The 22535-nt window shown below is 39.2% G+C and overlaps 1 protein-coding gene across 3 annotated transcripts in view; it reads left to right on the plus strand.

Moving 5' to 3' along the window:
• alk (ALK receptor tyrosine kinase) overlaps positions 1-22535 on the plus strand; it is a 306393-nt gene that overhangs the window by 129175 nt on the left and 154683 nt on the right. For 2 of the 3 annotated variants that reach the window (XM_088294165.1, XM_088294324.1), the window contains exons 2-3: positions 3132-3236; positions 9266-9427. In XM_088294165.1, coding sequence (XP_088150291.1) covers positions 3132-3236; positions 9266-9427 — 267 coding nt within the window. The remainder of the gene's footprint in view (positions 1-3131; positions 3237-9265; positions 9428-22535) is intronic. The other variant, XM_088294243.1, reaches the window with a different exon arrangement.

Raw genomic sequence — 22535 nt, forward strand, 5'->3', positions numbered from 1 at the left:
TATTTCCCTGAAAATCTCCAGATGCCAAGATGAGTTTGTCTTCATTCAGTTTGACCTTAGTAGAATCCCTGTCTCATCTTCCACCCTGAGGTTCAATGCCCTAAAGTGAAATACAGACGACTTTCGTTCACACTTTCATTAGGAAATGAGCCAAAAAGCCGCCACCGGGACATGGAAGAAAATCTTGTATAATTCATTAAATTAGTACTTCCACCGTTAAATCAGACACCCCGTGGTCACAAACTTTTTTTTTTTTATACAGCGTTGCAAATTAGACATAAAACTTTTTTTCAGCGAATTTACCATCTTTGGATTAGCCACATTATGTGTCCTTGGCGAATTCCTGACAGGCTGCTTTCTTTAGGGATCTCATTTTATGCTTGTACTGACAATGAAATCATTTTCTTTAATGAGCACTACTGAAGCCCAGTTGATGTCTTCATCATTTTGCAACTCTGTCTTGTCCTGTCCTGTGGAAAATGTTTTTTCAGACTAAATCTTACCATTCATTTTTTATCTAATTCATTATGTGTTTGCCTTGAGAGACCTCACCGATATTTTCACTAATGGCAAATTAACAAACCGTGTCTTAAACGTTGCCCTGAAGGCATATGCGTGGTGCCATTTCAAGGTGAACAGTTAAGCCTGGCTGTTATTTGATCATACGCTGTGAAAGCTGACAGCAGTGCCAGTGTAACGTCAAAACCCAATAGCAGTCTTCAGTGGAATGTTTCTTTCAAGTCAGAACAGCTTCTGTCGACCCGTCTTCCACTGATTGAAATATTTATAATGTATGTATGTGCGCTTCTGAGACTCGGCTCCTTCGCCTGTCCCTTGTTATGATAGACACTCCCTGCAGGATGGAATCTGTGCTGTCCTCCAAAATTCCGTGTGCAGATTGTGTAGTAATTGGTTGCCTTAAGTAAGGTTTTATGGGCAGTACTCATGACTTTATGAGCTGCGTCCTCCGTCTGAACACAAATCCCCACTTGTTTACAAGACAGGGTTCATGCCGACAATATTAATATACTACGGCATTTTATGACAACAGCAGATTTAAAATGTATCTATCACTCGTATTTAACCCTCATCACACTTTGAGTGGTACGATTCGTATCGTTATACCCTTACAAAAGTGCAAATTATTATTGTAAACATGTTGACATTATAACATCGTTTTCCAATATTTGATTGGAAACATGGTTGCTCTAGCTCAGGGGTCACCTAAGTGGTGCCCGCTTGCACCACATCCCAAAGAACCACACGAGTAGCCCACGGCGCTGATCTAATAATATTTCAACCGTGATGGGATATTGTGATTTTCTCGGAAATATTGTACAAGTTATAATTTGAAAATGTAAATGCCAGCAGACCTTTATTGAAAGAAAGTGGTGCATTGATAAATCATTAACATAACCAGTGTCTTTATGTAAATGTTAATAATTAATTGTTTATAATAAAATTGTGTTTAAAATACTACTACTACTACTAATAATAATAATAATAATTGATAATAATACATTTCTGAAGCGTGTATCAAACTAGTGACTCTTTGCATTAATCAGCATCCAAAAGGTATCTCTCAGTTTCAAAAATATTGGTGACGAGTAGAGATGGTTCAGGAAAAGTGTGAACAGGTGACAATAACCACACAGGTCTGGGAACAACCTGACTGGAATTCTGTTTGAGTTCATGCTTGGTGAAGACATCTAATGGAAATGAATGTGGTCTTGGAAGTGAGGAGTAGGCAGCCAATCCAAATCTCAGCTGCCTGATTTGGAGACTTTGCTGACCGTTTAACATTGTGTCACTCGAGCGGAGAAGTAATCCATTTATTTAGGCACTAATTTATGTATCTTAAGGTAAATCTTTAACTAATGGCCAAAAAAAATGCCTACTGTAGCTAACGATGCAACAGTCTCCTGTGGTAAGGGGAAAAAAATACGAAATAAATCTGATTGCTCTGACGGTCCCACTAGCTCCACCTACTTAATTTTCATGGGTAATTGGCGTTATTTTTGGATCGCTGCACGAGTGAAACATAGCCTGCTGAAAGCACTGCATTACATCCATGCATTGTACCTTCAGGTGTTTTGTTTTCTTTTGCCTCCTGTGACTTGCCACCTATTTCCACATGTTTTAACAGCATGATATGGATATACTTGACTTCTGGAACAATGCGCTGTTAAAGGTACCATAAAAACATAAAGTACAATGAGGATAAGAAAAATTACTTAAAAAAAATATAAAAAGCTGCCCTATGGTAGGACTGCTAAGCATGAACTGTAGGGAATAATGTATATAAATAATCGATTGATTTGTAAGTTTCCCATGTGACCAAGGAATTTAAATCATATGCGTGAGTGAAGAATTTGGGTGTTTTCTGTTCAGTTCATTAAATTGCAACAATGCTGATAGTTTGACAGGGAGGCAATGGAAACATTTGTAAAACTGTTATCCCAGAAGTTTGGAGTATTCCCGTGTGGCTCTATTTCTTGATCGTCAAATTGAATTCAGACACCACCAAGGGATAGCCTTGGGCAAAAATAATTGTCATGTGATCTATTATTGCTCCAGATGTCAGACCCAGGAGACATCGAACTTGGCCCAAACTCTTTGTGCTCTTTTCAGGGCCACGGAAGGGAATGTTTACAATCAATCCCCTCTTTAAGGCTCATTTAAACTGATTGATTAATGCATCTGCTTGTTTGGCTGTGGTTTATTGGACTGTGACTGTGTTCTAATTAACCAAGGACTTGGGTGAAAGAACGGGTGAGCAAATGATGCTCGTACAACAAGGAACTTTAGGCAGAAGGTACACACCAAGTTGCATCCATCGATTGACAATAATAGGCCTCTCTTAGTTTTTTAGTGATACTGGGCATTGTCTCTGAGTTAAGATGCATCTTCTTAGCATAGTATTTATGAGATGAAATGTGATAGTTGGATATCATTGAAGGAAGTCCAATTTAAAAAAAAAAAAAAAGAAAAATAAATCACAATAAAATAAAGCTTTATTTGATACATACTTAAAACAACATTTTAAAGCATTTGCTGTTTCATGAATACATTTGACCCGATGGATATGCCCAAAAATCAAAACATTGAATTAAATATTTCCTGTTTTACAGGTGAGTCATTGGCTGGTAGGATTGGCATTCCTAAAGGGTACTGGAGCTTTTCCTGGGTAGCCGAGGATGAGCTGAGCTTTCCCAACAACTGGATGTCCATGTCAGGTGAGTTGGACATTGTGTTAACCTTGCTCAGCACGATGGACAGGCCGTGCCACCTCTGTCCGCCAAAGACCCGTTGCACCCAATTGGCCGTGACGACTCGCATCAGCTCTCCATCACAACAGATAAACATCTCTGTCTTGCCTGCCCTCCACTTTATACCTCCACAGCCATTCTTACCATGCAACGACATTAAAAGCTTTTTATTTTCGAGACACACCTCAAACTTGCATGACTGCGTCTAGCAACAAACAAGTCCAAGACACCTTTGCAAAAAAAAAAAAAAAAGTCAAGAATAATGTTAGCAGAAAGAATCAGACAAACTCACTGGTTCTTGTTTATTTCTAAAACTCTTGCAAGACTCCACCCTATCTTTGCTCTCTGCTCACTTATCAGACCAGTACCCACACTCTCGTTTTATTAACTTTGGGAACATTGCAATAAATAAAATTTACCTGATTCATCCTAATATAATATTGCCACTTCAAAAGTGAGATAGGAATATTGTATATAATGGCAACACCAGTTTTAGCCTCTTTTTATTCATCATATAATGTAAAGTATTGTGTAATAAATAAAAAATCTTGCATATGGGTTCAAGAGATTCAACATACTTTTAGATTCACCAGTGTGTGTGTGGGGGGGGATGCATGTGTGTGAGTGTGTGTTATATTGTTAATATTGGGTCATCATTTCAAAAGTATTAATATACTTAAATAGGTTCACAAGACCCAATTCCATTGTTTTAATGCTCAAAAGGTATTCATCATCATGAACAATTGCCAGGATAATTCATCCTGTGGAACCAAGACGGAACATTATTTAATGCCATTTTGTCATTACTAAAACTGCACCTTCTATTTTCCCCCTAACATATCACGCACCACATGGATCATGCCTTACTTGGAATTGACGAATACATTTTGGGACAAAATGAAAACGGTCACAGTCGATAAGCATCTCTGTGACCTTGTCAGTGCCTTATAGGACACCGCTCAATTCCTCCTCCAATTGATGAATGTGTTCTGGGTCAGTGTCATGAAGCGCTCATTAACATATCAACACCCTTGTTAATTCGCCACATTTGTTACTCTTAACAAATGTTTTTCCCTAATGCTTTACAATTAATTAATGGACTTTGAAGCAAGTCAACATATTCAGAGTGTTGTCATTGTGGGCGTTAACTGTCTTTAATTGCATTTGAGTTAAGGGTTAAAATATACACCACCCAATAATGCGGCATTGAAAAGCTTAACCGAGCAAGAATCCTGATAGTATGTTAATGCAAATGTTGTCTTCAAATTGACCAGTTCTACATCTACAGTCTTTCAAGCCTCATGATTATTTATGATTGCAAACTTTTGGAAATGTGTAACAATGATCATGGTTTGAAAAAAAAAAAAAAAAAAATTTCGCTTGTAGCATTACATAAACAACACATAGCATGCTGATTGAATTTCATGATGTAAAATAAATTGATTGTAGGCTACAGAACGAATCAATTGTACTGTATTACTTAAATAAAGCTCCATTCCAATTTATCTCCTTCCCGGTTAGTCACAAAAAATAAAATACTGTACACAAGCATCTTTCATATTGCAATTAATTTTTTTCAACTTTCCGACAGCAAAATACAATTTTGGACAACATTTAGCCCTATTTTTATTCGGAATGCAAGACTAGCACAATGCACAACATGGATGTGGCATGAATGGGTTTTCTTCCTTTTGGCATTTTGCCAAATTTTGTACCAGTAATATTAAGCGTTATCTGACATTTGCACCTTTGTGGGATGGAAGTCGTCTTTGCTGGGCCATTAGTGGCATCCCTGATTTGCATCATAAACAGGATGATTAGAGCGCAGTGCGCACAGGTAGTTGGCCATGCATGTGAGACGAGCAATTGGAGTCCACCGTGCTCCGCCAACCATGCGTCTGTGTGACGCTAGTCTCCTTTTTTTCACCAAATTATGAAATGCACTGTGGGGGTACGGCATGAAAACCAAGTGAGGTGTAGCTCATCTACCAAATTCACGAACTCTGACAAACTAAACCATTTTCCCGGCTCGGAAATGACGCCCATTTTTACATCAAGTTTATGGGCACGAGTTTACCAAAATAGGGCCAATTTTTGTGTCAAAGTATATAAATAAAGTATTGTATTATATTCTGTGTGTGCTGTGTGAAACACTGCAGTGACAGATATCGATGATTACTATCAATGCAGATTTTGTGTTTGGATTTATTTCGTGCACTGCAGTGCTTTAACAAAATAAATAAGTATCATGACTGGACCACAATTTTAACTCCCTCACCTCACAGTGCAGCTTGCTTCTTTCTTCTTGCTACTGGTCAGCTGTTTCCTCCGCTTGTTCCAGCTTTCTCTACCCCACCTGCTGATTTTCCTTTTTTGTTAAGAGAAAGACGTCTGTCTTACGTGTATCAAGTTAATGAAAGCTCATTTCCTCATGAGAAAGTATGCTCTAAAACTTACCAGCCATAATAAAACTACAATCTTCTCAATCAATCAACAAATCATTATTTATTTAAAAAATACTTTTCCATACAGAAAAATGCAACTCTGAGTGCTTTAATTAGCTAAAACACTTATAGCTGGTGACAAGGAATCCAAGTGGGGAAACTCCATTTCAAGGAGCTGTCTGCGCAAGGCAAGACAAGTTTATTTCGATAGCACATTTCGTGTACAAAGCACTTCAACAGAAGCAAACAGCAGACCACAGCCACTGGACACTGGCACAGAGCCCCAGCGCAGTGGCATAAGAGGAGCCCCGTATTAAAAATGGGGACACCTGAAAATAATCAAAACAATGTCTCCCTGTGAAAGCTGTCACCCCCCGACCCCCAAAAAAAAAAAATAAAAAAAAATAATCATAATCGTGCATTCATAACAAAAGATTTTTGCCTTACAAAACCAAAAAAGGTAATGAATCATGAAACGTCCTTATTTAAAGTTACTTCTAAAGGAAATGAATAAAAAATATATTTTTTAAATTATTTTACAACTTAAACATAAATTATGATGATGATGATTTTTTTTCACTCGTATGTAAAGGCACCTGAAATGAAGTTGATGCTAATAAGTCAAAATGGAGTATATGCAGTATTACACCACCTGCAATGACGAAAAACAGATATTTACCACTATTAGAGCCAAAAGTAACTGCTTTTAGTCACTATAACAAACTGAGAGAAAACTGTTAAATCACTGTGCACAACTGTAACCATGAAGTCAGAAGAAAGCAACAGATAGACTAAGTCTGCCAAAATCCGAAGTGTTCAAAGTAGATATGCTGGTCCTTGAAGGTCTCTCTCTCTTTCTCGCTTTCTCTTTCTCTATCTCTCTCTCATAAACATATCAATAAAAAAGATATATTACTATTCTAAGTGCCATAGTCTCTGTCTTCACAAAACTACTTCCTATGGGACTGAAAACACCAAGGGTGAAACAGCTGATTGTGCATTCAGGTGTGGTGAATGTAAAAAAAATGAACGGTCTTGAAAAAAGACTTTAATAAACTATTTGAGAGCCCTGTTGACACTCATTAGTTGGACCTCTCCCAAATATCGACAGAAGAACAAACATATTCAGCTAGTTATTTCTTTTGAAAACGTGGCCGTCCCAAAACTGTGAGCTCACAGGACCCCATTCCTTTGAGGTCTTCTCTGACAAAGAGAGTACCGGTTTAAATGAAAAAGTGAGGTTGAGGCAACTGACTGATAACCTCCTCTATACTGAGCACTACCCTGAGACGTCAGAATTGCCCTGGACTAGTTAAAAGGAGCGAAGAACTCCTGCCCCACCTCACAAGGATTCAGACACAGCAGGACCGCCAGCATGAGAGAGAGAGAGAAAACAATAACTACTGTCAAACCACATCGATTAGATAAGAGAGAGACAATCAGAAGTCTCTGATTAGACTAATCAACATCCCTTACACGAATGAAGCATCCAGTCAAATCCAGATAATCTCAAACAATTAATACTCAATGGCTATGTTTACAAAATTTCTTGACTCCAATTAAGAGATTAAAATTATGATTGGATGCACATTTTTTTTTTAAAGACAGAAAAATATTGTTACGATTAATACTTACGTGTTCATGCGTCACACTTTCGATCCTAACAAATTATTTTGACGTGCAGATTGACCTATTATGCTGGAAAGAGTACCGTGACCATAAGGTGCACCGTTTATAAGCCGCTGTCTCAGTTATGGGCGCTGTTTCTGTGTTGAACACATACATAAAGCTCCCCGTATTATTGGGCGCAGGCATGGTAAAACATAGGCAATCTTAAAACATAAGGTAGCATGCATGCACACTAAAACGTAGGCTAGCATGCATGCTAGCGATGTTTTTAAAAAGGCAATGTGAGCAAAGCTGAGTTCAGTTGCACTATTTGGAAGTATTTAACACAACAGGTTCCCTTCCGTCAGTGTCATTCAGTCTCGTTACCTTGCGGCTCCACAGAAATGATGCCGAATCTTGTGAAAGCTCAAACAGAAAAGTTAAGACTTTTAAGTGTGCCTGTTGGTTGTAAAAATACTGGTAATCAAACAAGAAACCGTAGCGACTGTGTCTTTCGCTCGTTTTGCTTCTACTATCTTCCGGTAATAACATAAACGTGTATACTGTCGTCACAGGCATGAAGACAGTTTGTTCCGAAATTTCGTAATAAGTGCTGATCGCTCTATCAATTGAAATAAACTCCTCTCATTTGGAATGAAATCTCGATTGGAATGGTCTTGATCAGGTCGGGTCAGAATATTCCGCAATTGGGTGGGGCATTTTTATTCCGATTAGGTCTTTAATCTAAATAAATGTGTCCATGTAATCATAGGAAACGTTAGATCTGTGGGTAAGATAATTTTAATGAAGTTATATTTTCTCATGCATGCTAAGTATAGTCCACCCCGGTGTCAAACCAGGTCCAGAAAGTAAAAAACAACAAAAACAAGAGGGGCACACCAAAAAAAAAATTTCAAAATGAAGATAAACCAGTCCTCAATACTTTCTATCACAGTTTCCAAACCACCACAGAATGATTCTATTGATGATATTCCAGACTTGCTTTCAGTTGCATGCACTGGTTAGGACTGCTTAGTCATTCCGGGACATTTAATCGTGGAAGTACCATGTGCATGTGGATGTACCATAACTCGTGATTGGCACTCGAAAGAACGCAAATGCTGACCTTGAAAGGTTTCTCAGCATGTGAGTAAGTCCAGCCACAGGAGGGGTCACAGCACAAGATGTGCTCATAGTCATTACTAAGAACGTTATTATTTGAAATGTCAATGTGGTTGCTTTTTCTTCAAATTTTTTTTTTGTGACCTCTGTTACACGGAAACCAGCAGCTGGCTCTGTGGTTGTTTCAGGAAGACTTGTCAATGACAGCACAGGGACACAGTTTATGCAAATGACTTGGTTTGAAAACCTACTCTGTTCTAATGTTGATGCTCTGTTGATTTCAATGTTTTGGACATTTCTCTTCACAATGTTAGAATAGTAAAAAGCAGAATAAAAACGAAAGAATAAACCCATGGACTTCCTTTCACTCCTTTTAGTAAGACTGATTGTTCTGTCCTTCTTACCTAGGAGGAGCACTCTAAAACTGTCATTTATTGTTTACTGTTAAATGAACTTACCTTCTAGACATGTGCTAATTATGTTAAACTTATTAGTGTGATCAGCTACCGCACATTGTACATCGACACTGTCTGGACTATTACATTTGCTTGCTTTAACATATCTACAAACACATTTCAATGCATTCTTAAGAAACTCTGGAAGTGTGAAGGCATTATGTTTCCGTAAATATGTTAGGTTTACGCTCATTAAATGATTTCTGGCCTAATTGATTAAAATCAAGCATCACCTGTTCACTGCTCTTTAGGCAAATTGTTTATCCATTCATAATTAGTATTGCTTACGTTACTACTGCCATTCTATTTTGTATTATTGTATGACTCTTCCCTACGGGGGATAATTCTGAATGTTTGTCTCTACTAGATCCCCTGTGTGACAGAAGCAAAACATGTGACCAGAATCTAGATGGTGTACCTGAGTTTACATGGAGCATCGTGGCTACAGGGGACATACTGAAAGAGCATGACCAAAAGACCGAAAGGAGGGCAGGAAGTCCCCAAGGGTGGGAGGAAGGTAAGAGCCAAGGTATCGCACCTCCTCTCCGTTACAAGGGAGTTTCACTTTTCATCAACATACGCCCCGTTGGCACTCGACTTGGCCATTCATTTTTTTCAGGGCCAGAGTACTTGTGAAGCATCTCTCCTTGGTCCAACACACACACACACTCACAAAGCATTAAACAACGTTTGCAAAAAGCTATTTAGATGATATCTTTTCATGAAATGTTCCCTGTGAAAGATCAGAACATAGTTTACTGAATCAGTAGTCTGAAAAACCAAAACTCCCATTTTCCACCTTCTCAAGCATCCTTCATTTTCATACCTTGGAGGAAGATGAGAAACTGTGTCTGCCATTTTATCTCCTGAGGTGATCGTGAAATGGGGAGACAGAGAAGTCTATTTATTTCTGCATTTTTGCCAGCATCATAAGTAGCAAGTCTGAAACCAGATGGGTGAAATAGAATTGCAAAGACAAAATGAATGAACAAAAAATTTCATGCTGGGCAAGGTCCACTTACTTCAGGTAATTTACGAAATGTATTATTTCTTAATATACCCCTCATGAGACTGAAAAACCAAAGCGGGGGAAAAAAAATCTACCCAGATTTAATCTTTTGATTTTTGTTGCTTTGCATGGCGGCAATTCAAACTTTGAAGCTTTGTGTGACTGAGAGGCATATTCTTGTCTGAAAATGTTCATTACCTCCCAATATGACTTCAACAGCATTTAACTTAAGAGGTTTCACTTCACATGTATGTTAGTTAGTATTGTATATGCATATCATTTTAGTAAATTCAAATCAAGTTAATGGAATTAGGCAGCCCAGATGGCCCATTTTTCGTAAGAATTAGTCGATATGCTCATTTATTCGGATGAGTATTGGCCTTTTTTTTTTTCAACCTACAACACACCATCTAGTTTGGAATATAAAGACTCAGTTCTCAGTTCTGAGTTCTGACTGATTTTCTATTCAGATTTTTCCGGCGTTTAAGTAGGTCGTTTTATATTACAATTTCAGTCATAAGCGTTAGCCATGCGCACCATTCAAGAAGACCACCTCCAGAGTTGATCCAAAATTGACGCCGCCTCGCACCACGCTGACAGCTTTATGAATTGGCTGCAAGCGGTGGTGGACACAAACGTTACTAGAAGCATGAGTGGCAACAGCCAGGCACCGTAGCACCAAGTCGCTGGTAAGAAGCTGATTTTGTTGTGCTAGGGTCGCCTTTTTAGCGACCCAAAGCTAATTACTGCCCAAGGCGGTGCTGTTAATTTCAACACCGCTAAAGAACGTACTGTTGTTAACCGTAGGGTGTTGGCGGTGTAAACATCCATGCCTGGCTGCCTCCTGACACACAAAAGATTAGCGTAGCTAAATGTCCAAAATATGGCCAATCGGGGTTTATGTGTGCATTCATGCTCTTGTCCGCTTCACGGCACGGTATTTTTGATCTTGTTGAGGTGATCACATGAGCTCACGTTTGATGTCAATAAATCCAAAGTATTTTGCAAAACACTCTTATACTTTCACGGGCTGAAATGGACAGGAGTAGTAATGTGCAATTGCATTTTGGTGGTAATCGGCCATCAGTTTTAGACACCAGAACTGACAAAGTGAGCAATATTACTTTGCTTGACTCCCCGCTGTGACGTAGACTGCTGAGACCAGAAAAAAATAACAAGCCAAGCTCCAAAACGGGTCGTGCCACTATGTTGTAAATCTCATCACAAAAAAGCCCTTAAATCACAACAAAGTCTTTTTTTTTGGGGCGGGGGGGGTAGTACTGATGTCAATTTTACTTGTAAATCTATTCTAGAAGTGCCAATGTTAAGATCATGCAAGTGTCCCTTTAATGAAGCATTATACAGTGTAAAGTTGATTTTCCAACCTTAAAATCATAGGTTGAATTTTTCCTTAAACTTTGTATTGTATCTAGTGATGATTTTTTTTTTCCTTCACCAAGTTGTCTTTGTTTAAGACACGCATGCCTATTTGCACAGCAGCATCCAAAAAGAATCGAGGCTGATCATGATTGGAGGCTCGGCAACACAGAGTACAAAGAGTTTGCAGAATCATGTTCAAGCCCTCGGTTAACCACACTATAGTTGGTGTGTTTTGAATAATTGAGATGGGCAAGCTGCTGTATCCACACATTTTTCCTGGAACTGGCAATTTAAAAGGGATGCAAAAAAAGGGGATGAATACTTCATGGCTGTGATCTGTGGGATCGCTTGTGTTCTTTTCTTCACTACCTAACTCATCACATGAAAGATGTTCGACTTGAGTTTGAATCATACAAACTATCAGTTTGTTTCAGATCCAGTTCTTTAATTGGGTTTAAAGATCAATTGGGGTGACGCTGAAGCTACCAAAAAAAAATAAAATCCTGAGGTCATTGAGATCAAGGTGAGCTCAGGAAGAGCAAAGTGTGACGCTAACTAATTGATGTAGTCTGGTTAAAAAAATAAAATTTAATTAAAAAAAAGACTATAGGAAAGCGGATCAAGGATACATGGTTATTGTGGCTGCCAGCAGTACTGATTGAAATAGTGAACAGTATTCACTTCTTTCTTAAATCCTAGAAGGTGCCGTGTTTGATTTCTTTGAGGCATTTGTAACATGAATTGTTTCACGAATTGACTGCAAAACATTAGCCAAAACGGTGAAAGTGCCGTATAGTTTCAGACTGAAACACTAAACGTGTCTTTTAATCATATTGTCACAAGGACCTCGCTCGAAGATCCCCAATTAGTTAATTTGACCTTGTCTCGGGTCCAATATAAATGTTGATGACCTTTTGGAGAGCTTGGTCTCAGTTAATTATTCCTGACTAGATGTGGCTTATTTTTTTTACGAATGTTTACAAGTACGGTACACGCTAACGTTAACACCTGTAACCCCTATTCGCTCAGGATGTTAAAAAATAAAAATAAAAGGAAAAAAATATAATAATATAATGCGTTTGACCACCTGCTTTCGGCTCATCATCTCACCAATAAGTTCATCCGCAACCAGGGAAAAGAACGCTTGGTAAAGTCCTTTAAATCTTTATATTATCTAACAAGTAAAGTATTACAACACTTTTTCAGTGGTTCGGAAGAAAATTATGCAACATTTAATATACGGGTACCTTTTCAAATGTTTTTCTGCTGTTGATGAAAAGAGTCACTCATGTCGTCAATTTCAGTTCATACGCGTTGTATTATAAAATGGCAAATACTGAAGCTATAATTTATTCAAAATCATGATGATTACTAAACCACACTTTGCTTATTTTGATTTCTGGGCAATTTGACTTGGGCTGATTCACAAACTGTAAAGTGGCATAAATTCTATAGTCCTTTACTGATTCTTACAAATTCTGGCTCCTTTTATCCATGTCACGAATTTCTATTCAGCGATATGTTCTCTTTTGATATTTGGGTGATTTGAATTTTTGGTGGTTCTGGCATTTGAAGAAACATACTGATGTTCATTACTCTGTCCCTTTAAAAATGATACCAAGGCACTACTGCTGGTACTACTAATGATGACGACCAGTTAAAGATAGAAGTATAATAAAAATCTTGTTTGCATAACACCTTTCTTAATACTTAAAAACACTTTAAATACTGTCTGTGTACACAAACATAAACAGGCAAAAAAAGTTAACACTAACAGTAAGGACTGGAGGGGGAAGAGAAATACATTTGTACAGCTTCCACAAAACGAATGCTGAGGCGCTGGTTCGTCATCTCATTGCTTTGGGAAAAGTATGAAATGAGAACAGCATTTGGCAGTGCTCAAGGAAATCACACAGAACAATTATGTCATTAAGATCAATGACAATCACAGTAGCAACCATATATTTTGAAGCAATTAATTCTTTTATGATTTTCCACAGCAGCAAATTGGGTGATTAAACCAGTGGTGTCCAAACAACGGCCCGAGGGCCATTTGCGGCCCACCATCCATATTTCAGCAGCCCGCAGCATATCAACAATTAATAAAGCTAGTTAAGGAAACAGACATAGAAAAGTTGATTGTGTCAAAGATTCGCAAGATACATACAATCATTCACACTCAGATGGTCACAGTCTCAAAGTAGGAACCAACCCCCCCCCCAGGCTTAATGCCTGGCTGACCCATGACTCGTTAGTGACTCAAACAGAAATATCGTCCAAACTAAAAACAAGGGCGCCATTTTTGCAACTTCCAGATGTTAGCTTCTACTGAACTAGTTGTGTCTGGAAGAACAAGAAAGGCAAATTAAAAAGACACCCTGACAGTACATCACTACGTGACGTGATACTGAAAAGATGTTAACTGAAAAAGCAACCATGTGAAAAAAAAAATTGTATTTGGTTTACTAAAGTCCACTGGTTTTAAATATTTTGTTTTTAATTATGAATAAGTGCATTAAACAAGTAGCACAAATCGTAATTATGGTAAATATTGCACTTATGCGTGTTTATCTGCTTTTTAAAAATATAAAACCGATGTCTTTGGGGCAAATAAAAGATTCAATTTGTAAATTGAAAAACTAAACTGACAAAAGCATGCTTTCAACATTGATGGTGTGTATGAATTACATTAAAATGCCCTCTCTAATGTACCAAGCATTGCACACAATTTAAATTCTGGATTTAGACATTATGGGCCCTATTTTCATAGACTGGCACCTTCATTTTAGTGCCTGATCTAGTCTAGTTTAGTGTGTTTGTGAAATTGATAGACCACACTACGGTTGGGTAAGCGTTCCGGTGAATTCTATTGCATGGAGGCAAGTATGGCCGTACGTATTAGTTGTCATGTGGTCCAGATAAACAGTTTCCGTGAATTATTATTAGCTTGCGTACAACCAGTTTAACCAAAATCTTTACTTTGATAAACAATATATCGTAATTTCCAGACTATAAAATGCACCCGATTGAAAGACGCAACAGCTACATTTATCCATTAAAAATGTATTTGTACGTACATTAGCCGCTTCGGACTGATTGCAGATGTCCCGATTATTAATGGGGCGTCATCTATATTTTTAACTGCGGTAGATGCTCAATCTTCCCACCACACCCAAACGATGCCGAAGGCAACTGCAGTTATAGTGCACAGCGACCTTTCTCAGACTGTTGACACATGAAGCAAACTCACAGCTGAGCTTAGAGCAGAGTTGCACTGCAGAGACAGGCGTATTTATTGCACTAGATCACGTTACCCAAATTAAACAGATGCTTATTTAAACTCTCAATTGCTTCTTCACACAGCAACGTGCCCCATCTCTCGCTCTCTCTCTCTCTCAGCCGGCCTCTCCCGCATTTGTAAATCATTTTGCTCCAGATGCAAATAACTGATGAGTATTCAGTACGAGGGTGGACTCGGACACTTTCATTGGTCCACTGTGGCACGTTTGGTAATTTCATTGGTGAGATGTGACATGAGTGGTAAATCTCCAGACGGTTCGTCGGGAGAAATCCATATGTAAAACGTATCGCATCCAAAGCCGCTGGGTTCAATGTTTTAGCGGTTTATCATCCAAAAAATAAATATTCTTTTGACCACCACATGTACACTTTGAACAGCAGGACAGCATGTGAAACACTTTCTTGGTACAGTTTTGAGTTATTTTGTGGGTATTGCACATGAATCAGAGAGTTATAATTAAAAGTTCAACCTTATGGTGGAACTAGTATCAAAGTTCACCATCTTTTCTTTTTACACGCTCCAACATTAAACTATTCAAACTTCTATCTTTATAATCCATCCGTTAAGACTTGGTTTGGAAACAAAAGCCTGTGCCAAAACAACCATCCCCCCAAGAGGTTTTTCCCTTCAACCATAATTTCCCTGAATCCCCTGTCCCACTTGATAAGTCACTGCTAATGATCTAGTATGGATTAGTCAAGGTTGCTTTTCTCTTTTCATCAATGATTGAACCTTGAGGGCTCCTCTGATCTAAGAGGTTACCGCATCATGAAGAAACGCGAGTGTTCTAAGACTAATTTGTAAGTCACATTCTAACCTTGAAGTTCTCCAGTGCCCGATGCTTTCCATCTGCCTTCGATGTCAAATTTGTCGTCAGTGAACCAAACAACCCTTTCAATCAATAATCCATCCCCTGACCCCCCCTTCTGCTTGTTGGATAAACTGCCCACTACAATAAAGCACATTCAAGATCATCACTGTTTACATGTGCTATTTCTACCTGAATTATCCTGCAACACTCTAATAACAGCATTCAGGAGACAGATTATGCTTTCCTTGTTTTTTTAAACAACATTTAAAATGGCCAAGCCTAGAGCAACTCCACTTCTCAGCCCCCCCTCCAAAAAATGAAAGATCAAAAACCAAATGAACCAAAACAATTTTTTTTCAACTCTTACTTCTACTGACTCTGATTTTGAATGTCACTTACTTTACAGTGCAGTTTATTTTCACGTTGAAAAACTGCTGTGGTTCCACTTGCTTCACAATAATTATTATAATGGGAAAAATGCTCCTGCATATAATTGATCCTTAAAGAGCACATCAATCCCTTTCTCAGGGGCCAATGTCTTCCAGACTCAATGCTATACCAATATCCTGCCCGCTGCCAAGATATCCGTCCTTACAGCTGTCTATTGATCCTGCACTTTGCATGAGGACAATCAGACTGTGGGCTCTATTTTCATAGACAGTGAACGTGCGCTGGCGAATAAAAACTGAATTTGGCAGACCGCTCTGCACCATACTGGGCATTCTGGTAGACCGAAGGCGTTTTCTTTTAACACACCAACATGACAAAGTTGTGGTTGAAAGTAGGCTAAACTTGAGACCAACTGGAAGCAGATCTAAGTTGTGTCGCAGGTGATTTAATGTGATCTTGGTGAATTTGGTCGAGGTGCACGCAGACAGATGCTTAGCTATGCTGATAAGTGTGGGGAATGTCATATTTATGAATGAAATATGACACCGTTGATTGAATACTTTGAATCCATCCATCCATCCATTATCTGTACCGCTCGTCCTCACCAGGTTCGGAGGGGGGTGCTGGAGCCTATCCCAGCTAGCTTCAGGCAGTAGGCGGGGGACACGCTGGACTGGTTGGATACTTTGAATCATTTTATAAATCAATTAATTAAAAAAAATGATTATACAAAATGCTAAATTGGCTTTCACTTGCACTCTATTGCGATTCTTTCGGATTCACATTCATCTATTGATAGCGCGGGATCAGAAGCATCCGGGGTTCAGTATCTTGCTCAAGGACACACTCATGGACATGGTCAAAAGCAGGGGATCAAACCCGCAATCTCTGAGTGGGGAGGGAAGCGCTCTGGCAAATGTACATATTTAATTGACAGGTGAAGGTCAGCTTCAGCAGACACGCCCAGCCAGTTCTTTAGCCTTGTTTTATAAATGTATAACTTTTATATTCTAGTCTTCTTATAAATATTCTTCTCTGTGTTGTATCAAATTTACAAGACATTTTTTTGTCACTTTACCAGGTCTGTAAATGGAGCAGTTAGGAAGTGTAGTGAAGCAGGAGAATCGAGGCAGAAGTATAGGATGTTCTCAAACAAAAAAGGAATTGATTTTATTTTAAGGAGCCCGAAAACGAGACATCAAACAAAAGTAAATGCAACTCTAACAAAAAAATCGGATCGTTACAAAAATGCTGTCTAGCGATATTTTCCCCATTTTTATGAGTGTGAGACTTGCTGTATTGCGTGGCATTCAAGTCCACGACTAATATCCAGACAATTCGAATGCAGTTATCTATATATATATATATATATATATATATATATATATATATATATATGATAGCAGTAAACCAGTAAACCTTTTAAACCAGGCCGCAGCACAGGCCGCACGGATGAAAGAAAAAAAAACTTGCAGTATTTACGGTTTATTTATTATTGGATGCAAAAAAACATTTTATTTTGAAAAGTGACAGGCTTCTCTCCATTTGATTGGACTCTTACGTGTAGATTTATGCACGTCCTCATGCACAAGTCCAAATTGATGAATTTGTAATGTTCGTACGCACGCTTCCGTGCGTAAACGCGTTTTGATAAATGAGACCCCAGGAAGCCATCTTCGGCCTCAGCAATTGTTTTGTTGGTCGAACAAAAATGTTGCATCGGAAGCTTGGTGGTGCCGAGTCCAGTCTCATTGCAGTCATAAATAGTCGTATTTTTCCCCTCACTACTACACCAAATATCATATCTTACCGGCGTAAGGCTTAGCACGTTCGCTTATTTTGCTGTTTTTTCTCATTTAAATTGAGTTTACAGCATGGCTTTCCCCATTCTTGTGCTCCACTACTGCACTTGAGGTTAAACGTATTCCTTTCATGGATCTGTTATCTTTTCTTATTTGGTGATAAAGATGTCCTTCAAAACCTGCCATATACAGAAGCCACAAAAAAAGTGGACTGATGTGTCATTTATGCAGCACTGCGCATAACATGATGTTCTCTGAGGAAAAGCGAATAGTGGTGGCACCTGACAGGAGGGAATTCAACATACAGTAGTTCACTCTGTTATTCACTCTTGTGCATGTCTTAAAACAAACTAGGCTTGTCACCTAAAATCTATTCGGCTTTCTGTCTATTTAAAACAATGTAGTTCTCAAAACAAATGAATGGAAATTTGATCAACTTTGTAAAATTTGAATATCAAGTTTGAGCTAAACACTGCTGTCTGTGATATATCACTTCCAAGTTAATTAATACTACCTGATTTGTTTGTAACATCTTTACACATTTAAAAAAAACAAAAGTGATGATTTTTCTTTGATTTGTTTAGGTATAGTCACACTGAGTGTGACGACCCAAACGTAATAACTGACACATCGCTAATTGTCATCGGCTTTACAGCCACATCCTCACCCACTCCATATTTACCTAGCGAGAATAACATCAGTGCAGTGGGGGCTTCCTATTCCCATTCATGAGTTCATTATATATTCATGATATCATTTACAACAGGCAGAAAATGATGAATCAGAAGAGCACACAAAAAAATGATGGCAAAGCATGCAAGCCAAAAAGATAATAAAATTAGATTGAAATCTGAGTTACACTGTCATAGACTGAGTAAAATAAATGCGGGGAATAAAGTGGATGGTTATTCGAGGGAAGGCCTAGATATGGCGTCCTGTCACTTCTATAGAAGGCCACTTACACAAATAGATGGGAAGCAGAGGATAAATGAAGAGGGAAGGAGACTGTGATGCTGAGAGACAAACGAGATGGTAGCAAGTGGTGGTAAGACTCATTTCTGTTTGCTGTGGCAGAGCACTCACCTGTGCTTCGAGTCAAAAAGCCTTTTCTCGCAAAAGTTTTGTAAGTTATCAAAAGAAAAATACATTTGATTATCAGAGGACCTCAAATTGGGGGTTATTTGAAAATAAAAGGCTCGACATAATATGACCGTACACTTGAATAGCAAACTACTTTTTATATCAGTATATCTGCTGAATATATACAATGTAGGTCATCACATACAGTATCGTCAGTATTTTTATTTTCTGGACCGCTTCTTCTCACTCGGGTGGCGGGGGGTGCTGAAGTCTATCCCAGGAATCTTCAGGCAGTAGACGGGTGGACACCCTGAACTGGTTGCCAGCCAATCTCAGGGCACACAGAAGACAAACAACCATCCACGCTCACACTCATACCTAGGGGCAATTTAGCGTGTCCAATCATCCTGTCATGCATGATTTTGGAATGTGGGAGGAAACCAGAGTACAGAGATGAAACCCATGCAGGCATGGGGAAAACATGCAAACTCCACACAGGGAGGCCGGAGCCGGAATCGAACCCACGACCTCTGCACTGTGAGGCCATCGTGCTAACCAGTCGATCACCGTGACGCCAATGCACGAACGAATATATATAATTTACGCACAAATGTTTTCCTTATTTGAGTCATTCCCTCATACAGTACTTTTTCTACGGCTTGTCCTGTTCACAGTTAGCTGTAGTCTATCTCATCTGACTTTGAGTAAGAGAAGGGGGGGAGCCCATGGACTGGTTCCCAGTCAGTGAATGGACACATACCGAATTCACACCTTTGAGCAATTTAGCACACACGTTTTTGGACTGTCGGCCAGTGAAAGGCCACGCAACACCAGGAAAACATATAAACTCCAAACGGAACGATGTGAACTGAGTTTGAACCCACAGTATTTTGTGAATCCAGGATGATTTTTCAAGTCAATGGGCTCTATGTTCTTAGACAGGTGCACTTGCCTTCGGCATAAAAACTGACGAATCTTCATATCCATTCAAGCCTTAGTTTCCCATGTTTGGGTAATTTCATAGACCTCATTGGGTGTTCCAGGACACTCAGGGCGTTTTCTAGTTCAGCCCCCCCCCCGCCCCCCTCTCCCCCGGCGCACCTGACAATTTGTATTGGTATCACTATTATGAATTGCAACATGAAACGGATAAACCCATTAGTCTCGTGGAATTAGTTATTGCTTTTCCCAGCCGAAACGTCAGTTCATCACCTCTGGTTGTCACCACTAACAATGTAATAGAATTTGTCCGAATCTCTAAGTGCATTTGGCCTTGTTCCTAATGGCGTTGGCACAGAAGCCTGCGAAACATTTGCTCTCCCCAAGCAGAGGTCAGGTCATGTTGATTGTTGATAGCTTTCATTAGTATTACCACCCAGTAGCTGACCCTGCCTGACATCAGTCTCTCTGTCCCCCCCCTTACTTTGCGGCTCAATCACACACACACGACTGGCCACACACATTCATAAAACCCAGTAGTTAGCGCAGTCGGAGTGACATGTTTTCCTCACGGGTAGGCTATTCTCTTTTCTACAGATGTAAAATGATTACTGATTGCTCAATACCACTTTTTAATATCAAATACAAGCCAATTGTTTTTTGTCTCTAAAAGATGTCGATAGACACATGGATGTCATCATATCTGAAAACACTGCATTCACTTTACAACTATTCTGAAGAAGGAACTAAAACACAATGAAATCATGTGTTACTGCAGTCCTGTGGATTTATTTAAAGTCTGAGCCAAATGGTCAGCAGAGCTGCAATCATGCATCGATTAACATTTGGTTATGTGCCTGCCGTTGACCAGTGTAATTCTGCAACATGGTGATGGAGTGCTGCATCCAATTTTTTTTTTCCAAATGCGAGGGTGTTGCATGTCTCCGGTATTTCACTGAGCAGCGACAGTTGTGAGTGTTTGTGTATGTTGAGAGCAATTTTTTGCCAGAGTTTTGTTAAAGGTCGCAAAAGATGGAAAGACGGCCGAAGTTCACATACAGCACTAATGGTCACAGACATTTTCAATATTTAATGGTGACAAGAAAAAGTGTAGGCGAAAGTCGGACAAACGTCTTTGCAACCTTCAAGTATGATATTATATAATAGAGTTTTGTGCCTTATCATATGTCTCGGTTCAATCGCAAAGCCAGCATCAGTATTCATGGATGGACACATTAGCACAACGGTTACTTGCCCAATCGGACTTGAACTTCATAGATAGCATGCTAACCTTTTATTTTATTGGCCTTTTGCCATTTGCTTGCAATGTTTTGTACGTTCAATTCTGATGCAATCTTTGACAGGTAGGTGGGAAGAGAGTAGAAACAGAATTGACGATTGACACTAATGAGATAGAGACCGAGCCAATGGAGGAAGAAAAAAAAAAAAACTTCCCTCACTGCACTCCAGGCAGTACTGTCAAAGTGAATTGCTTGTGGTAAGTATGGAGTGAAAAAGTTAATGGGACAAATACCAGACGAGCTCAAAGCTATTGGCTGTGTGATGAATGCACCTGGAAGAAGTTTGCTGCAGGGGGTGATATGGTACATCCGTAACATGGGGCGCTTAAGGGTGAGAAGTCTATTCCCTCTGGTCATAAGCTCAACCAAGTGGATGAAATACAACTATGCGTTGTTTTTCCTCAGGGCTCGTGCCTTGAGGCAAAGAGTCATGGCTTCAATCGATACAATAGACAGTTGCCTGAAACTGAAATCAGCTAAGAAACCTTCGGAAAACGTCACGGCGGCATGACTTGTGTACTACAGAAGAAATTCAAGGACTTCATGTCCCTGAGATTTTTCTCTGGGTTGCAAGAAATCATTTTACCAATCACGTCAATCTAACCTTTTTTTTTTTTTATTCATTTAATAACTACTCAACCCTGGGAACTGAAGGATAATCAGTTACAGGGCCGACATGTTTCCCCCCCAAAAACATCATGCAATTGGGTTTGCTGTGAATCCATGAGGAGATTGCATTTACAATTACGACAATGGTCTCTCAAAATAATGTCGGGATTAGACATAACTTTCCAATGAATAACAGATTTATATAAAGAAAAACCTGATGGCCAAATCCACAAAAAATTAACTGAGGCCACCTTTAATTGCACTCAACGTCCAATTCACAGTGGATATCACGTTAATGATATAGCACACAAACATGCCCACAAAGTTTGCCGTTTGCCCCTGATTTCCCCCTGGTTGCAATAAGCCACACATGGCAAAGTATACTGGCTTTGCGCCAAAAGCACCGTGGCAGAACAATGGCAGTTAGGAAGAGAAAGATGATTCTGGCTGGCATGACGTTGCCTTCGCTGTGCTACTACTATATGAGCGCCAATTTTACATCATTTATTTGCTTCATTCAAACCGTGTGGGGCTATTAGCGCTGGTGTTAGTGAATTAGACATTTTTTTTCTTAATTAGACTCAATTACGTAGAGGATGGCAATTTCTTCCGTTTGGCTTCACAGTAAGTGAAGCCTCTCACCATCTGCGTGTGCTTTGCTAATTAGACGCAATTTGTTTGCCCCATTTTTACCGGTTAGCGGCATGCAAAAACCACGCAATCCAAATTGACAGGATTATTCCTGTGTGCCGACCCTCATAAAACAAGTTTCAAAATAATTAACTTACGAGATGTTCTACGGCCATCTTCTTTTAAAATGGTGCATTTTTTTCCCCTCAGAGGTAACAATTCTGTGTGGCTCACATTACATAATCTACCCTAATGGAAGGGTGTTTAACAGTAAGACCGTACGGCATATTTTGGGAACTTTTACGATAGAAAGTCTAAAAATATCAGCCTGAACCGAACCATTTCGCAATTCCACTTTGATCATGACCAATCTAATGCGAGCCCA

Source organism: Idiotropiscis lumnitzeri, chromosome 1, assembly GCF_059441095.1.
Source record: "Idiotropiscis lumnitzeri isolate Australia: NSW breed Sydney's pygmy pipehorse chromosome 1, RoL_Ilum_1.0, whole genome shotgun sequence".
NCBI lineage: Eukaryota > Metazoa > Chordata > Actinopteri > Syngnathiformes > Syngnathidae > Idiotropiscis > Idiotropiscis lumnitzeri.